The sequence below is a fragment of the Macrobrachium rosenbergii genome, chromosome 59, assembly GCF_040412425.1.
Source record: "Macrobrachium rosenbergii isolate ZJJX-2024 chromosome 59, ASM4041242v1, whole genome shotgun sequence".
Classification (NCBI taxonomy): Eukaryota; Metazoa; Arthropoda; class Malacostraca; order Decapoda; family Palaemonidae; genus Macrobrachium; species Macrobrachium rosenbergii.
Window position 1 is genome coordinate 30,417,596 of NC_089799.1, and position 14,203 is coordinate 30,431,798.

The following is a 14,203-nucleotide window of genomic DNA, read 5'->3' on the forward strand; positions in this document are numbered from 1 at the left end:
CCATTTAAGAACAATATCTATGTTCCATGAGATTAATGGAAATTCCTTCTGCTTTACTGATTCAAAAGACTTAATTAAGTCCGACAAATCCTGGTTGGAGGATAAGCCTGTTCCTCTGTGGTGGAAGACAGAGCTTATCATGGCTCTATACCCCTTAAGGGTGGAGGTAGAGAGACCTCTTGAAGTTCATAGGTACAGCAGAAAATCTGCTATTTCTGCTATAGATGTTTTAGTAGAGGAGACATTGTGTCTCCTACATCATGCCCTGAAGATGGTCTATTTCACCTGGTAGACTCTCTCAGATGATTGCCTTCTGCACCTGGCAATAGAATTGGAAGCTGCTTTTGAAAAGCCCTTCTTTCTGAACAATCGCTTAACAGTTTGTACCCTTCTGAAGTGCAACTGTTTGAGTAGCTGCTGCTTTTGAGGCAGCAGTCTTGGAAAGTCTGCAAGAAGTTCTAGTAGATCCTGAAACCATTCCTTTACTGGCCAAAAGGAAGCTATCAGTATCATGGATACATTTTGGTGGGACTGGAATTTGTTTAAAACCTGCCTCGCCATACTGAAAGGAGGAAAGGCATAAAGTTCTTTGTTCGACCAGTCATGCAACATTGCATCGGTTGCCCATGCTAGAGGGTCCGGGACTGGTGAACAGAAAAGAGGGAGCCGATGGTTCCTGGATGACGCAAAAAGATCTAATGTAGGTTTCCCCAGTAGATTCCATAGGTCCAGACAAACTACTGGGTCTAACGTCCACTCCGTGGGGAGAGCTTGTTTCTGGCGGCTTAATTTGTCTGCTAGAACACTGAGCTTCCCTTGTATGAAATGGATGACCACTCTGGTGTTGTTCTGAACCAACCAGAGAAGGAGGTCCCTTGCTGTCTCATGCAGGGAGAAAGAGTGTGTCCCTCCCTGCTTCTGGATGTAAGACAGTGCAGTCATGCTGTCCGATGCCACTGTCTTGTCTAGAGTATGATCTTGGATTTGCCGCTCCAAAAGGGATGTGTCTGCAGAGGCGTCGAAGGTCTGGGAGTAAAGGCAGGAGACTCCTTAGGACATCTAGAAGACTGAGATAGGAGGTCCTGTGTGCTCTTCTTCTGAAGATCAGTAGCAATATTCAGAATTGTGGCTTGGGGAAAAAGATGCATCCTGTCTAAGGGCGAGAAAAGAAGAGCTGACCTCTGAGAAGGTGTTACTCCCTTTGATGTAAAGGAACACCACAGTTCCCTTTTCTTGAGCACACCCATGGTGTAAAGACCAACTAATTCCTGGGAGCTGTCTCTTATACCCCTGTCAATACAGGGAATAATTCCCAGCCAGTCTGATGAAGAATCTTGAGGCAGCACTGTACAGTCTCTGATCTTGCAAGCTACAGCATCTATGGTCCAGTCTAAAAAGCTCATAACTTCAAAGACTTTAAAAATGTTCTTAAAAGATGCACTAACTCGGAGGCAGAAAACATAATCTTCGCCGAAGTAAACACAGATCTCCTAGCCAAGTCTATCAGCCCTGAGAAGTCCCCCTGGGAGGAAAGCACAAACTCCCAGAGACAGAGCTTCCCCTGTGGCATAAAAGCAGTAACTTACTCGCGAGAATCTGGATGGTGGAAAACAAAGTCACTTTGCCTTGGTCTCTCTTCTCTGCAAGCCACCCTTCGACTTCACTCACCGCTTTCTTCTCTGAAGAAGAGAGGACCAACTTGGGCAACTTGGAGGAACCAGCTGGGAAATGTAGCCAGCAGAAACCTCAGCAAGGAGGCATACGCCATTGGTGATGTGTCATTCAGTGCCTCCTGGTCAGCTAAGACTTCTTCCTCAGAAGGAATGGGTGACAAAGATAACTCTGAAGGCGCCTGGGCAGATGAAGGAGCCTTCTTAAGCAGACTCAACATACTGTCGAATTTACTTTGGATAGGATCGATGACTGCAGGAGCTGGCATACTAGACAGGTGAGCCTGAACATCAAGAGACGCTTGCACAGGTAAGTGTTCAGGTTGCAGAAAAACCAAAGAAGCTCTGACAGCATGAGCGGCTGAAGCAGAAGTTTGCTGGGTAGGGTGACAAGTGGGAGCTGATGGGCGCTCCGAAGTCACAGGAAGAACGGGTGCCAGAGAAGGAACACTCGGGAGCTCAGGCGCCAAATGAGGAATGTCGCTAACTGGGAGCTTGAGTGCTAAAACACGAAAGGGAGCTGATGTACACTTGGTTGCCGATTGACGCATTGAAGCTACTGGACACTCAACTACTGAAGGAAGTTCTGACAATGCTGGGCGCTCGGGCTCCAAATGACGACCCTTGGCAGATGACGAGAGCCTATGTGATACCTGGCACTTCGGCGCCGAATGGCAATCCTCAGTCGAGAGATTACCAGGAGAAAACCATTCTGGGTTGTCCCTGTGACTAAAGGAAGGGCGCTCGGGATCCTTACTCCTCTCTCAAGGCACAGGAGAAGAGTTCGCGACGTCTACTGCACGCCTTTTCAACAGCTGTGACTTGCCCAATAAGCGCCACTGACGCCTGGGGCTTACTTCCTCAGAACTAGAAGACAAACAATGTGCATCCACCTTAAGGCCTTTCCAATGGCCTTTGGTTGCAGCCTGGGATACATCAACAGACTGAACTGAGGGGGAGACTGCTCATGGGCAGACCCCACTGACCTCCTTTAGACTACCAGTTTCACTCCTCCCAGGTGCTAGGGAGTATGCCAGGGACCTTGGCCTAGATGAATCAGCAGGCCAAACAGCCACCTCCTCCACTAACAATGCACTAGCACTGGGCACCACCGGGCACTCTGATCACCTTTATTCTCCATTAGCCCTTTTACTGAAGAAGCTAACTGGGCAATTGATTTCACAACCAACTCAATCTCTTGTCGATTTTTTACTCAAGACTGGCCACGGTGCTGGGATTGGAAACTTGAGAGCCGGGTAAAGGAGAGGTTTGAGCAGGTAGAGGAGATGGGACAGGGTTCATGGAAATAAAAGGAACATTTGTGTCTGATTTAGCAGACGAATCCTGACTAGATAGTTTACTAACCTCCTTAGCAGTTGCTTTCCTTATTTTGTCCCTAGCAAGTTTTCTCAAGTGTGAATCTAATGTTTTCCACTTCTTTAAGTCCCCGTCAGTACATTCTGGACAACTCAAGTCCACAGAACATGTTTGTCCTCTACAAACAGTACACGTATGAGAATCATATGATTCCTTAGTCATTCATGTATTGCAGCCTATGCTGCAATACCTAAAACTAGAAGCGCTAGTGTCAAACATTATGAAAATTCAATTAACAAGTCAAAAAAACGGGAAAAGGATCGTAATCCAACGATAAGGTCTCGCCTATCACTAATTAATAATGCCGAAAGTACAAATTCCAAATTCAAGCCGCTGCCAACCACTGGTCTTCAACCATCAGTCGCCAGAAACAAATTGAGCTCTTTGCTAAGTTGTTCCTCTCGTTCCCCCCAAAAATGGGGGGGCATGTCACCTAACCCAAAACAAATGAGTGCAACCTGCAAATTTCAAAATTTTAAGCTGCAGAATAAGTGAAACTAATAGCTATGTAATTACTGGGCAAGTTACTTATATAAAAACATGTTTTCTGCTAATATTTGTATATATGATGGAAATGCACACAATATTCTAAAAAATGCATAAGTAAAATTTAGCTATGATGAACAAACACTACGAGCTTGAGGCTACTTTAGGCACTTAGTTTTGTAACTAAAATTTGAGAATATAGGGAACTACTGTACTTGAAAGAAATTACACATCTGACCTCTCGTACCACGAGTCAGAATAATGATCTTGCCAAGGGGTTGCAGTGAAAATTACGATATAGTATAATATACATATATTGTTACTCTGTGTACATCTTTCTGATGTACACAAAGTAATTAACAATATAATATCCTAAAAAATACAAAGTATGAAGCATTTGCTTCTTATCACAGAATACATTGTCCCTCTGCACTATATTTGCAGAATCTGAAGTTCATGAAAGAATAGGTGGATACAACAACTAAAAAATTACAATGAACTACAAATTATTATATACTACTATTACACATGCATTCATATCCCTTTGTGTTCTTTAAACCACATTTTCACTGGTATTAAAACTCAGTGGAAAAAGATGAAGAGCAAGAAGGAGGCATTTTCCTATTCTCTTCCTAAAAATAAAAATCATTGACATTATAACTATTACCACCTCTCCTGATAATGCATCTAAAATTACAATTCTCCTCTCAGCCTTGCCAACTATACACAGAAAAAATTATTGGGAACACATGCTGCTATTTTGTCATATCTAGTATTTATCATGGCCTTTCTACTTTGTGACAGTGTTTGTGGTGTTATGAAAGTTGAACTTTTTTAAACTATTTATGTACACATATAATTTGTACTGTAAGAATAAAATGCACAAGTCTATGGTGCATTAATCCAAAGGCTAATGATACTCATAACTCAAGATCAATACATTTCTTTTCTAGCATATTACCTGGCAATTTAGAAAGGGTACCTTATTACCAGTGAAAATAAGTCTAACCACATAGGGAGTAAAGATGATGTAAAAATATTTATGATGATGATAATAACTGCATTATTTGGAAATGTTAGCAAATTTATAAGAGCAGGAGAGTCATGCTTCTTTCTTATTTCAACCAGTTTAATGATTTCAGATATAATTATTTTTGGGGGCCTTCAAGAACTACTTGGTAATTAAAATGACCAAAAAGCACACTACCCTAATTTCTATGTAGAGTTCATATACATATAGTAAAAAATCTATTTTTTCTTTAGTCAGAGGAATGCATTTATTCAAGTAAAAAAGGTTTTAAGATCAGAATTCCTTTTTTTTTTTTTTTACTTTTAGCACTTCAACCAAGATGAAAATAATATTGCCTCTCCTCGCATAGAGGAGAGGCTGTAATGCTGCTTTGAAATTCCAATGCTCATTTGTCTTGAATTTTCTGACAATTTTGAAAAACTGATTATATATACAGTATTTACTTGTTTGATAATACATTGGTTGTTTAATTTCCACAGTATTTACTTATTTGACAATGCACTGGTTGTTTAAATTCCACAGTATTTACTTATTTGATAATGCATTGGTTGTTTAATTTCCACAGTATTTACTTATTTGATAATGCATTGGTTGTTTAATTTCCACAGTATTTACTTATTTGATAATGCACTGGCTGTTTAATTTCTGCAGTATTTACTTGTTTGATAATGCATTGGTTGTTTAATTTCCAATTCATGTTGTGTTTTACCCTACTTTTTTTATATTTTCATTTAATTAACATACAGGTATGTGAAAACATGCCTAGTAAGTTGATCACCTTTTGGGGTTGTTCCATTTGAATGTGTGCAGATTCTATGATAATAACAATAATTAATAAAACCTATGGGTATTCCAGTTACCTAAGGTTTAATAATTCCATGGATTACCCTAGCATACAAAATTCAGGAATGCATATTTTACCCCATTCTGTAAACAATTACACTATATCTAAGCAGTAGTGACAATGAAATATGGAGATACATATTTATAAACCTTATTTTCAGTTATCATAATTCATCTATTAATCACCTACCCTAATACAGTATACAGTACTCTGTATAAGATAAGAGAACCCTTTCTTATCTCATATTACTATCACATCACACTCCTTCTCCCAAATCCTATAATATTTTCTTGATAAAAGTTTTTACAAGTTGTAAAATTAAGAAAAACCCTGTAATTTTTAATTTCCAATAATTTTAGTAACTGGTCATTATTGCTTAATTTTCAGTTATCATAACTATTTCGATTTTTTAAAGACCAGAATTTTTAAGCCATCTTCATCACATACACTTTTTTTAAATTACTGTAAGTCAAGTGGTTGAAAGTGAGAGAGAATCTAGGAGTTTTCTGTCAAGGGGACTGGAAAATGTTAAATTTCTCTAGGGCATTTATGGACAAGAAAAGGATTCCAGGGAATTAAAGGCTACATGAATATAGCCTTGCATTTCTCTCCTTGTAGAACTTTTGAAAACTAACTCTTATGATATATACTTGAAATTAAATATAAGCTAACTATGCTGGACATTGGTCCTACCATCGAAAAAGTTCTAATGAACTCCACTTTGTTAATTCTTGGTAAATTACCATTTGTGACATATATTTACTGGTGTTTTCTTTCTAAACAAACTGATCTGGAGGTTATAAATTAGCCTTTCATCAGCATCTCCAGATAGGTTATGGAAGTTCAAGAATACATATACAGTAGTGTGAACACTTAAGCATAAAAAAAAGTTTTGTAAGTGATAAAATAATATCAATATATAAAGTTACCCTAATAACTTGCAAGGCATCAAGTCATTCCAGTATTCACTTTGAACAGATAATGCTTAACTTCATGCATGGAATGATCCACTTTAGCAGTTAACCACAGGGAAAAAATCAATAACTTTATAGACTATATATTGTCACATATGACCAATAATAGTTATTATAAGAAGCACTGGGGTTTATATGGGCATAAGCATGTTGACTAATGCATGCTTAGCACTATGCACAAAAGGAGCAATCAATGTTCCATAAGGCATTTGTGATTATCCACGGTTTCAGATAACGGAGCCTCACTCCATTATCTGAATTTGATAATTAATGAGCAAACTTTTTTGTTAACTTGAAGAACATCTTTTAGTATTGCCACATGCCTTACATCATTTTCTCTACCACTGACAGAATATTGTTTGTCCATGGGGTCACTGACAGAATATTGTTTGTCCATGGGGTCACTGACAGAATATTGTTTGTCCATGGGGTCACTGACAGAATATTGTTTGTCCATGGGGTGACAATATTTTCCTGGGACCTTGACCATCTCAGTAAAATTACTTGAAGTTATGATTTTCTTTCACCCAGTATTAGTAATTATGATTTAGACCATTCTGGCTTTTTATAAGCATTATTTGAATGATGAATTTCTATTGCTTTTACTATTTTCCCATTCTCCAGTTAGTGTATAACCCCATTTTGCAGCATCAACCTCTACATTTTGTTGAGGTTCTACAATGTTGCACTGTCTGGTAATTCTGGTAATTAAGGATTTTCAACCGCTTTATTGTAAAACTGTTATCTCCTCTGGCAGTCATGGGTACTGATGCTCCACTTTCTGGTAGTCAAGGATGCTAAGACTTTAAAACACCATGCTGCTTTGAAGTAACTTTCCTGACTTCTCTCAACTGTCATTTACTAAACCTTTGAGATTCTGATAACAATTAATTATAGTCATCATCCATTTTTCAAAATAAATTTACCATAAATTGCAAAAATGCATCACAATGACAAATTTTCAATACCTGATTTATGGCAACTTTTATAAAAAGTGACATACAGTAAAATGACATTTTTATGATAAAATAAAGTTTTATATATACTTACCAAGTAAGTACATAGCTATTAGTTTCACTTAACCGTAGCAGTTCTAATTTGAAATTCGTGGTAATGCGCTATTGTTTTAGTGTAGGTAACTAGACTCCACCCACTACCAGGGAAGAATAGGTACAACAGTGCTGAAGAGCTCAATTCGTTTGTGCCCTATGTCCACGAGAGGGGAGGTGGGAGGGCTCTGATCATGTAGTTACTTGGTAAGCATATTTAAAACTTTATCATAAAAATGTCATTTTTATATAAGTAACTTACCAAGTAACAACATAGCTGAATCCCACATTGACAGGAAGTGGGAAGCATAGACATTTTCCATCCAAAAACACTCAATAAAGGAAATGAATTTGAAACAGAAAGGTAGCTAGCATTGTTGTAATGCTTGTTGTAACCTTCCCTGGTGAGAGAGCTGCAGCAGGAAGATAATGCCTCTGGTTGGTCCTCATCTCAACCTGTAGTGATGCAGCAGTAAGGCCGAGAGTTTTCTCTACTTCAGTGGGAGAACTTTGCAGTCAAGGAGTACTCCGAAGACTGACAAGGCCTTACAAAATACCCTTGCCCTAGGTGCAGTACAATAAATAAAACCAGAAATTTGTTTCCAAACAATATTAAAACCATCACCCAACCATTAAAAACCAAGGACTGGGGGGTACTCCTGGTACACAACACCACCAGGCATCCCAAAAATCAGCATCCTTTAACAAGGTGAGGAGATAGAGGATTGGAAGGTATATCCCCTGCAATTATAACAGACTGACTCCACATGGCACAAACAATGGGAGGCGAACACTGACTCTGACTTCCAGTAAGTTGATTGGAGAATCGTGGAGAACAAGTTCTTGAAAGCCAACGAAGTGACGACTGCTCTAATCTCATGAGCTCTTACTTTAAAAATAGAGAGACTGTCTTCTCAAATCTTCGAGTGGGACTCAGAACTAACACTTTTTAACAAGAAGGCTAAGACATTCTGCCCGAAAAAGTTCAAAGCACTGACGTCTACTACTGGTCTCCAACCTCCCGTTGCCTCGGGGATGATGAATAGACAGTTGTAAAACCCCTCTGTGCTTATGTCTTCGACCAGCTCCACAGCTCTTTTCCTAAGTAGCGAAATGTTTCTTCCTTCAGGGCCAAAAACCTCTCCGAGCCTTCCGAGTAGGCTCTTAAGCTGGTGGGCGAGGATGTCAAAGGAGGTTTTTCCCTTAACGGGATGGCATAGCCCTCTTGTAGGACTTTTACTACCCAGGGTTCTGCATTCCTGGCTTCCCATCTGTCCCAAAATTGGAGAAGCCTGGCTCCTTCGGGGACACGGAGGACCAGAGCCTCACTTGCAAGCAAGAGGCCGGTCTGGAGGGCAGCTTTTTGGGTGGCCGGACTGATCGCAGATTCGATTGTTGGCGGGGCTGAAATCTGGGTCTTCCGCCTCTAAAGGGCTGCTGTTGCAACAGGGAGGCAGTTCTCGTGCTGAACTAGACCGAAGTGCCACGGGTTGGTTCCTTGGCACGCCTTGTCGACTGCAACAACAAGTCCTGCGTCGACTTCTTCTGTAAGTCAGATGCGATCTGTTCTATTGTAGCTCTTGGGAACAAAGCTGACCGATCTAAAGGCCCAAACAGGAGAGCCAATCTTTGAGAGGGAGTAACAACTTCGGAGGTAAAGGTACACCATAGTTCCCTTTTCCTAAGAACCCGCATGGAGAATAAGGTAGCTAGCTCCTGGGAGCCATCCCTAATGGCCTTATCCGTGCATGAGAGTAATCCCAGCCAGACTGCAGCGAAGTCCTCTTGAAGTGTACTACAGTCTTCTATTTTCTTGGCCAACACCCTGATTGTCCGGTCTAGGAAGCTGAACACTTCAAAGACTTTAAAAACGTCTTTCACAAAACAGTCTAATTCTGAAGACGTAAACATAATCTTAGCGGAGTTAAGAGCCAATCTCCGCGCTGCGTCCACAAGTATGACGAGTACCTCCCTGGTGACAGACAGGAGGGAGGTGCACTGAAAACTGCTTTACCCAGCTCCCTCTTTCCTGCTAACCAACTGTCAATGCCCACTAATGCCTTCCTAGAGGATGAGGAGAGGACCATCTTCAGTAGTCTAGAGGCCTTTACTGGCTGTCTCATCATGAAGGCCGAACCAGGTGATGATGGGGCCCTTGGAGAGAAGAAAGTTGGATAGCAGGAGAGGAAGTACCTCAAGAGGACCAAATACACTGACATAGGATGATCTTGATCAATGGCTTCTTCGTCAGCTTCCTCATTTGATGTAATGGGAGAAGGAGCTAAGTCCTCCTGCTCCTGTGTAGCAGCAGGTTGCTTTTGTAAGGCCCAGGATCCGTGACGGTAGGCATTGGCACCAAATATTTGGCTTCTGGTGCCAGGCGTACCGAAGGCAAGAATTCTGGCATATGGCGCTCGGAAACTGGGCCTACGGACACTGGGCGCCGCTTGGCAGTTGGGAGCTCAGACACTGAGTGCTTGTAACCTGATCGCTTGGACACTGGGCAATCCAACACCATATGCTTGGGCACTGGGCGTTCGGACACTGCGCCTGGAAGTTGGGCGCTCGGAGGTTGGATGCTCAGACACTGGGCGTTCGGACACTGCGCTCAGAAGTTGGGCGCTCAGAGGTTGGATGCTCAGACACTGGGTGCTTCGACACAGAAAGGTCAAACACTACACGTTCGGATACTAGCTGCTTGGCCGCTGGACGCTCAGACAACTTGGATGAGGAATGCCGCGTCATAGACCGGCTCACCATCATTGAAGTGTCATGCACAAGCCGGTCGGGTCTGGAAGTTAGGCATTCGGACACTAGGCATTTGGATACAGAACACTTTGATACTGCACATTCAGACACTGGGCGCTCAGGCGCTAGGTGCTCAGACAACTTAGGTGAGGAATGCCGCGTCAACGGCTGGCTCTCCGTCACCACAGTGTTATACACAACCCGCTCGGGACTAGCCCAAAAACTGCAGGAGGAAAGAGGACTGTGCCCTGGGAATCCTGCATGGGAGTGGGGAAGCGTGCTCAGCAGAAGGAGCATGCCTTTTCAATGGCCTTGACACTTTTGAAAACCGTTTATGCCCGTCCACACTGGTGTCCGAATCACGGGATGACAGAGCATGCACATTTGTATGAACGCCTTTCTAATGGCGAACTGCCAAGTCCTAGGTTTGATCAACAGGCTCGGTTGAGGGGCAACTACCTGTGGGCAAACCCCACCAACCTCCCTTGGACTTCTGGTTTGCTTCCTCCCAGGTTTGGGGGAGTCTAACACTGACCTTTGTCTAGGAGCAACAGCGGTGGGATGAGTAGTCAGCTCCTCCACTTGCGCTGCACTTGCACCAGCACTAATTGCACTTACCTCATCCAGTAAGTGCCTTAACCGAAGACCCGATTTGGGCTACTATATTAACAGGCAGACCAAACTTTTGGTCAATTCTAGCTTCTAGGCTGGCGATGGCATTGGGTTCAGAAGAATGGGAGCCAGGTAACAGAGTTTGAGGAAAAGTCGGAGGTCTGGTGATCAGGGAGAACACAGGTAGAAGTGTAGAAGGCACAGGTTGAGAAGTAATATCCGATTTCCGAGTAGAAACCTGACTAGCTAAAGCTTTAGCCTCGGCTCTAGCAGCCGCCTTTCTCTACCTGTCTCTTTGGAGTCTATCTAGATGTGCTTCCAAAACTTTCCATTTACCCTTATCCCCGTCTTTGCATTCATCACATTTAAGTTCAAATGAGCAAATTTTCCCTCTACAATGGAAACACAAAGTGTGTGAGTCATACTTAGCAGAAGTAAGTCTAGTATTACAGCCTCTGCTGCAATACCTAATACTAGGCACACTAGAATCTGACATAATAAGTCACAATAAGTCACAAGTCTGAATAATAAACTAGCTAAGCTAATAAACAGCAAATTGCCAACACAAATGAACACTTCAACAAAGGCAAAAGATACAACCATCTGGTGAAATTCAAATCAGAGCGGCTCAACCAACCATGTACAGTTGTTGACAGGCAAAAACGAATTGGGCTCTTCAGCACTGTTGTACCTATTCTTCCCCAGTAGTGGACGGGGTCTAATTACCTACACTAAAATAATAGCGCGTTACTGCAAATTCCAAATTTAGAACTGCTGCGGTTAAGTGAAACTAACAGTTATGTAGTTACTTGGTAATTTACTTATATAAAACCACTATTTCACTTGGTGAATTTACACCACTCAGGTATATTTTACATTTTTAATGCACTTCAGTATCATACATGGCTCAACTAGTAATGAATTTCATATCATTGGAAAGCCAATTTATCATACTTTCACACCACATAAAGGGAAATTGGATCTCTCTCTTCTCCAATTTATGGTTAATTTTTTCAGATTTTTTAATTATGGCTGACTTTTACTCATGTCAATTTTTGTTTTATTTTTGATATTTTTATACATTTCATGATAAATTTCAACTCTTCAGCTTTAAAATAACACCTAATTCATTAATGTAGCATGAAATATAATGTTATACGGAGCAATCAAAGAAAATCATTGCTAGACATTTTTTCTTAGTAAGTAAAAGGTGAGAGTTCTGGTGCAGGCAGATTCTGAAGAACCCACCCCCTTTGCAAATCCTCAAAGGGTTAATATTAATTACTGCAAGTTTCTCTTTTTGGTCTCTGATAATGATTTACTTGTAATTTCCATCTTCATTTTAATTTTTCTTTATATCTGTTTTTGTTCTTGTACACTAATGACTTATTGTTACTTTCATCTATATTCTAATTTCTCTCCTCACTACTCTTTCTTTTTCCTGCGCTCATATATGGGTCTCCTATTTTGAAAAAGTGGTTCAGAAAGTAATACTGTAGCTAATTTTGTTGTACAAATGATAAAACATGATGATCTGTAACAAACAGAACACTTCATCAAACTTATTTTGTTACTATCAAAAGGTCCACATTGAATATACATGTATATCTGTAATAATATGAGCTTTCACATTGCTGAATGTGCTCCTTCAATTAAAGAGGCATGTTAAAAACATGTGCAAGCTCCTCTTCTTAGTTAGAAATATACATATACAGTATGCTGTATATACAAATATGGATTTAATAATAATAATAATAATAATAATAATCCTGGTAATTAACATCAACTGCCATCCACAAAGGTATAGTAATGAAAAATTATCCAATACAGTGCTAAAATTAGGGGGAAAGTAATTAGACAGCAACTTTTATGTTGAATCAATGTTCAGTGATTGGTATCATCTAATACATGGCAGTCCTACCTGCTTTAATTCCCAAAACTCAACAGCAAATTTAGAGTTTGAAGACTAATTAAAATATACATTACTCTGTAAACTGCTTTGGGAATACTGTGTGCATGTGTGATTTTCCCGAAGTCTGGTATACTGGCACACTGCATAATTTTCCAAAAGAGCTCAATTCTTCAAATAGAAAAGTTCTACCTAACACTGCACACATCATGCCTTCCCATCTGAAGTACCCCTAAATAAGTTAACACTGCCATTTACGGTGCCTCTACTACTACCTCTGCAGTACTTACCATGCATTTGCATCACAACATGAAGTTATGCCTGACACCTAGAATTTTATTCGGCAACTGTTAATGTATAATTAATGTCCCTTTGAACAGGCCTTTGCAAGGGATGTGCAAGAAGAGAACCACAATGGTTGTGCAATTTGGTTGCATTGCGTGACACCTCCAGTACATAGCTCCAGCCACTCTCATCTAGACCGCAAAGTAAGTCGAAGATTCCCTGAAGTAAAATTAAAAGGATTATATGTTTTATTCAGAGATTTTCAGATACTGTCAAGAAAGGAATATGGCTAGTAAGTGTACAACACAATTCACTCATACATTGCCTAATAATTTAAAAATATAATTTTTTCACAATAAATTCTTACATTCTGACATAAACATTACTTTAAAAGTCACCATATAGAGTGTGAATAGATATACTGTACAGTGATATCTGTACCCACGAGCATGATTGGTTGGAGGGGACTCATGGGTACAAAAGCTTTTTCCCATAAGGAGTAAATGGGAAAGTGATTAATTGGTTTTCCAGCCCCAAAATACCCCCAAAAAATATTTTTAGGCACAATAATTGAGCTTTTGGTTACAATATAAGTAGTACTGATTGGGAAATACCATTTGCCAGGTCAAAAACTGCCCTGCGTCCAATGCAGCTGTGTTACAGATGTTAGACCAAGCACCACAGGCTAGGCTAAGTCTAGCTTACAGTGAGCATATGGGGTAGGCACAAAAATTGTTGCTAATAATAAAACATTGAAAAACAAGCCTACTTATTACAGTAAATTGTGTTACTGGAATAAAGTATAAAATTATATGTAAATCTACACTCACCTTTAAAGGAAACTACAGTAAATGAAATTTACCATAAATAAACAGTTTTTATGTGTTACCGCAACAGGCCACCAGGATGGCACTATGATTTTGCTTACACCCACTCATTGCAGATGGCTGACAGGCTAACTGCCGACATATCGTAAGTAATTTTTCGAAAGTTTGTTGTAAGAGACTACTAATTGAGCTTGTTTTCAATACGAATTTTATTATAAATAATAAAATACTGAAAACAAGCTGCTAACTGCCGATATATCGTAAGCAATTTTTTATAAGTTTGCGATAACAGACTGATAATGCAACTCACGGTTGTGCTCATGGCCCGATCATTGCTTGTGGGTACAATGATATTTTATTAAATAAAAGAGCTTGTGCCTCCAGTTACTCGT

At 40.3% G+C, this 14,203-nt stretch overlaps 1 protein-coding gene across 5 annotated transcripts in view; it reads right to left on the reverse strand.

The window, feature by feature from the left end:
* Positions 1-14,203, reverse strand: part of LOC136837568 (BRISC and BRCA1-A complex member 1-like) — a 76,101-nt gene that overhangs the window by 15,515 nt on the left and 46,383 nt on the right. For 2 of the 5 annotated variants that reach the window (XM_067102443.1, XM_067102442.1), the window contains exon 6: positions 12,990-13,203. In XM_067102443.1, coding sequence (XP_066958544.1) covers positions 13,036-13,203 — 168 coding nt within the window. In that variant the 3' untranslated portion in view covers positions 12,990-13,035. Of the gene's footprint in view, positions 1-11,969; positions 13,204-14,203 lie in introns of those variants that run through there. The other 3 variants (XM_067102441.1, XM_067102444.1, XM_067102445.1) reach the window with 3 other exon arrangements.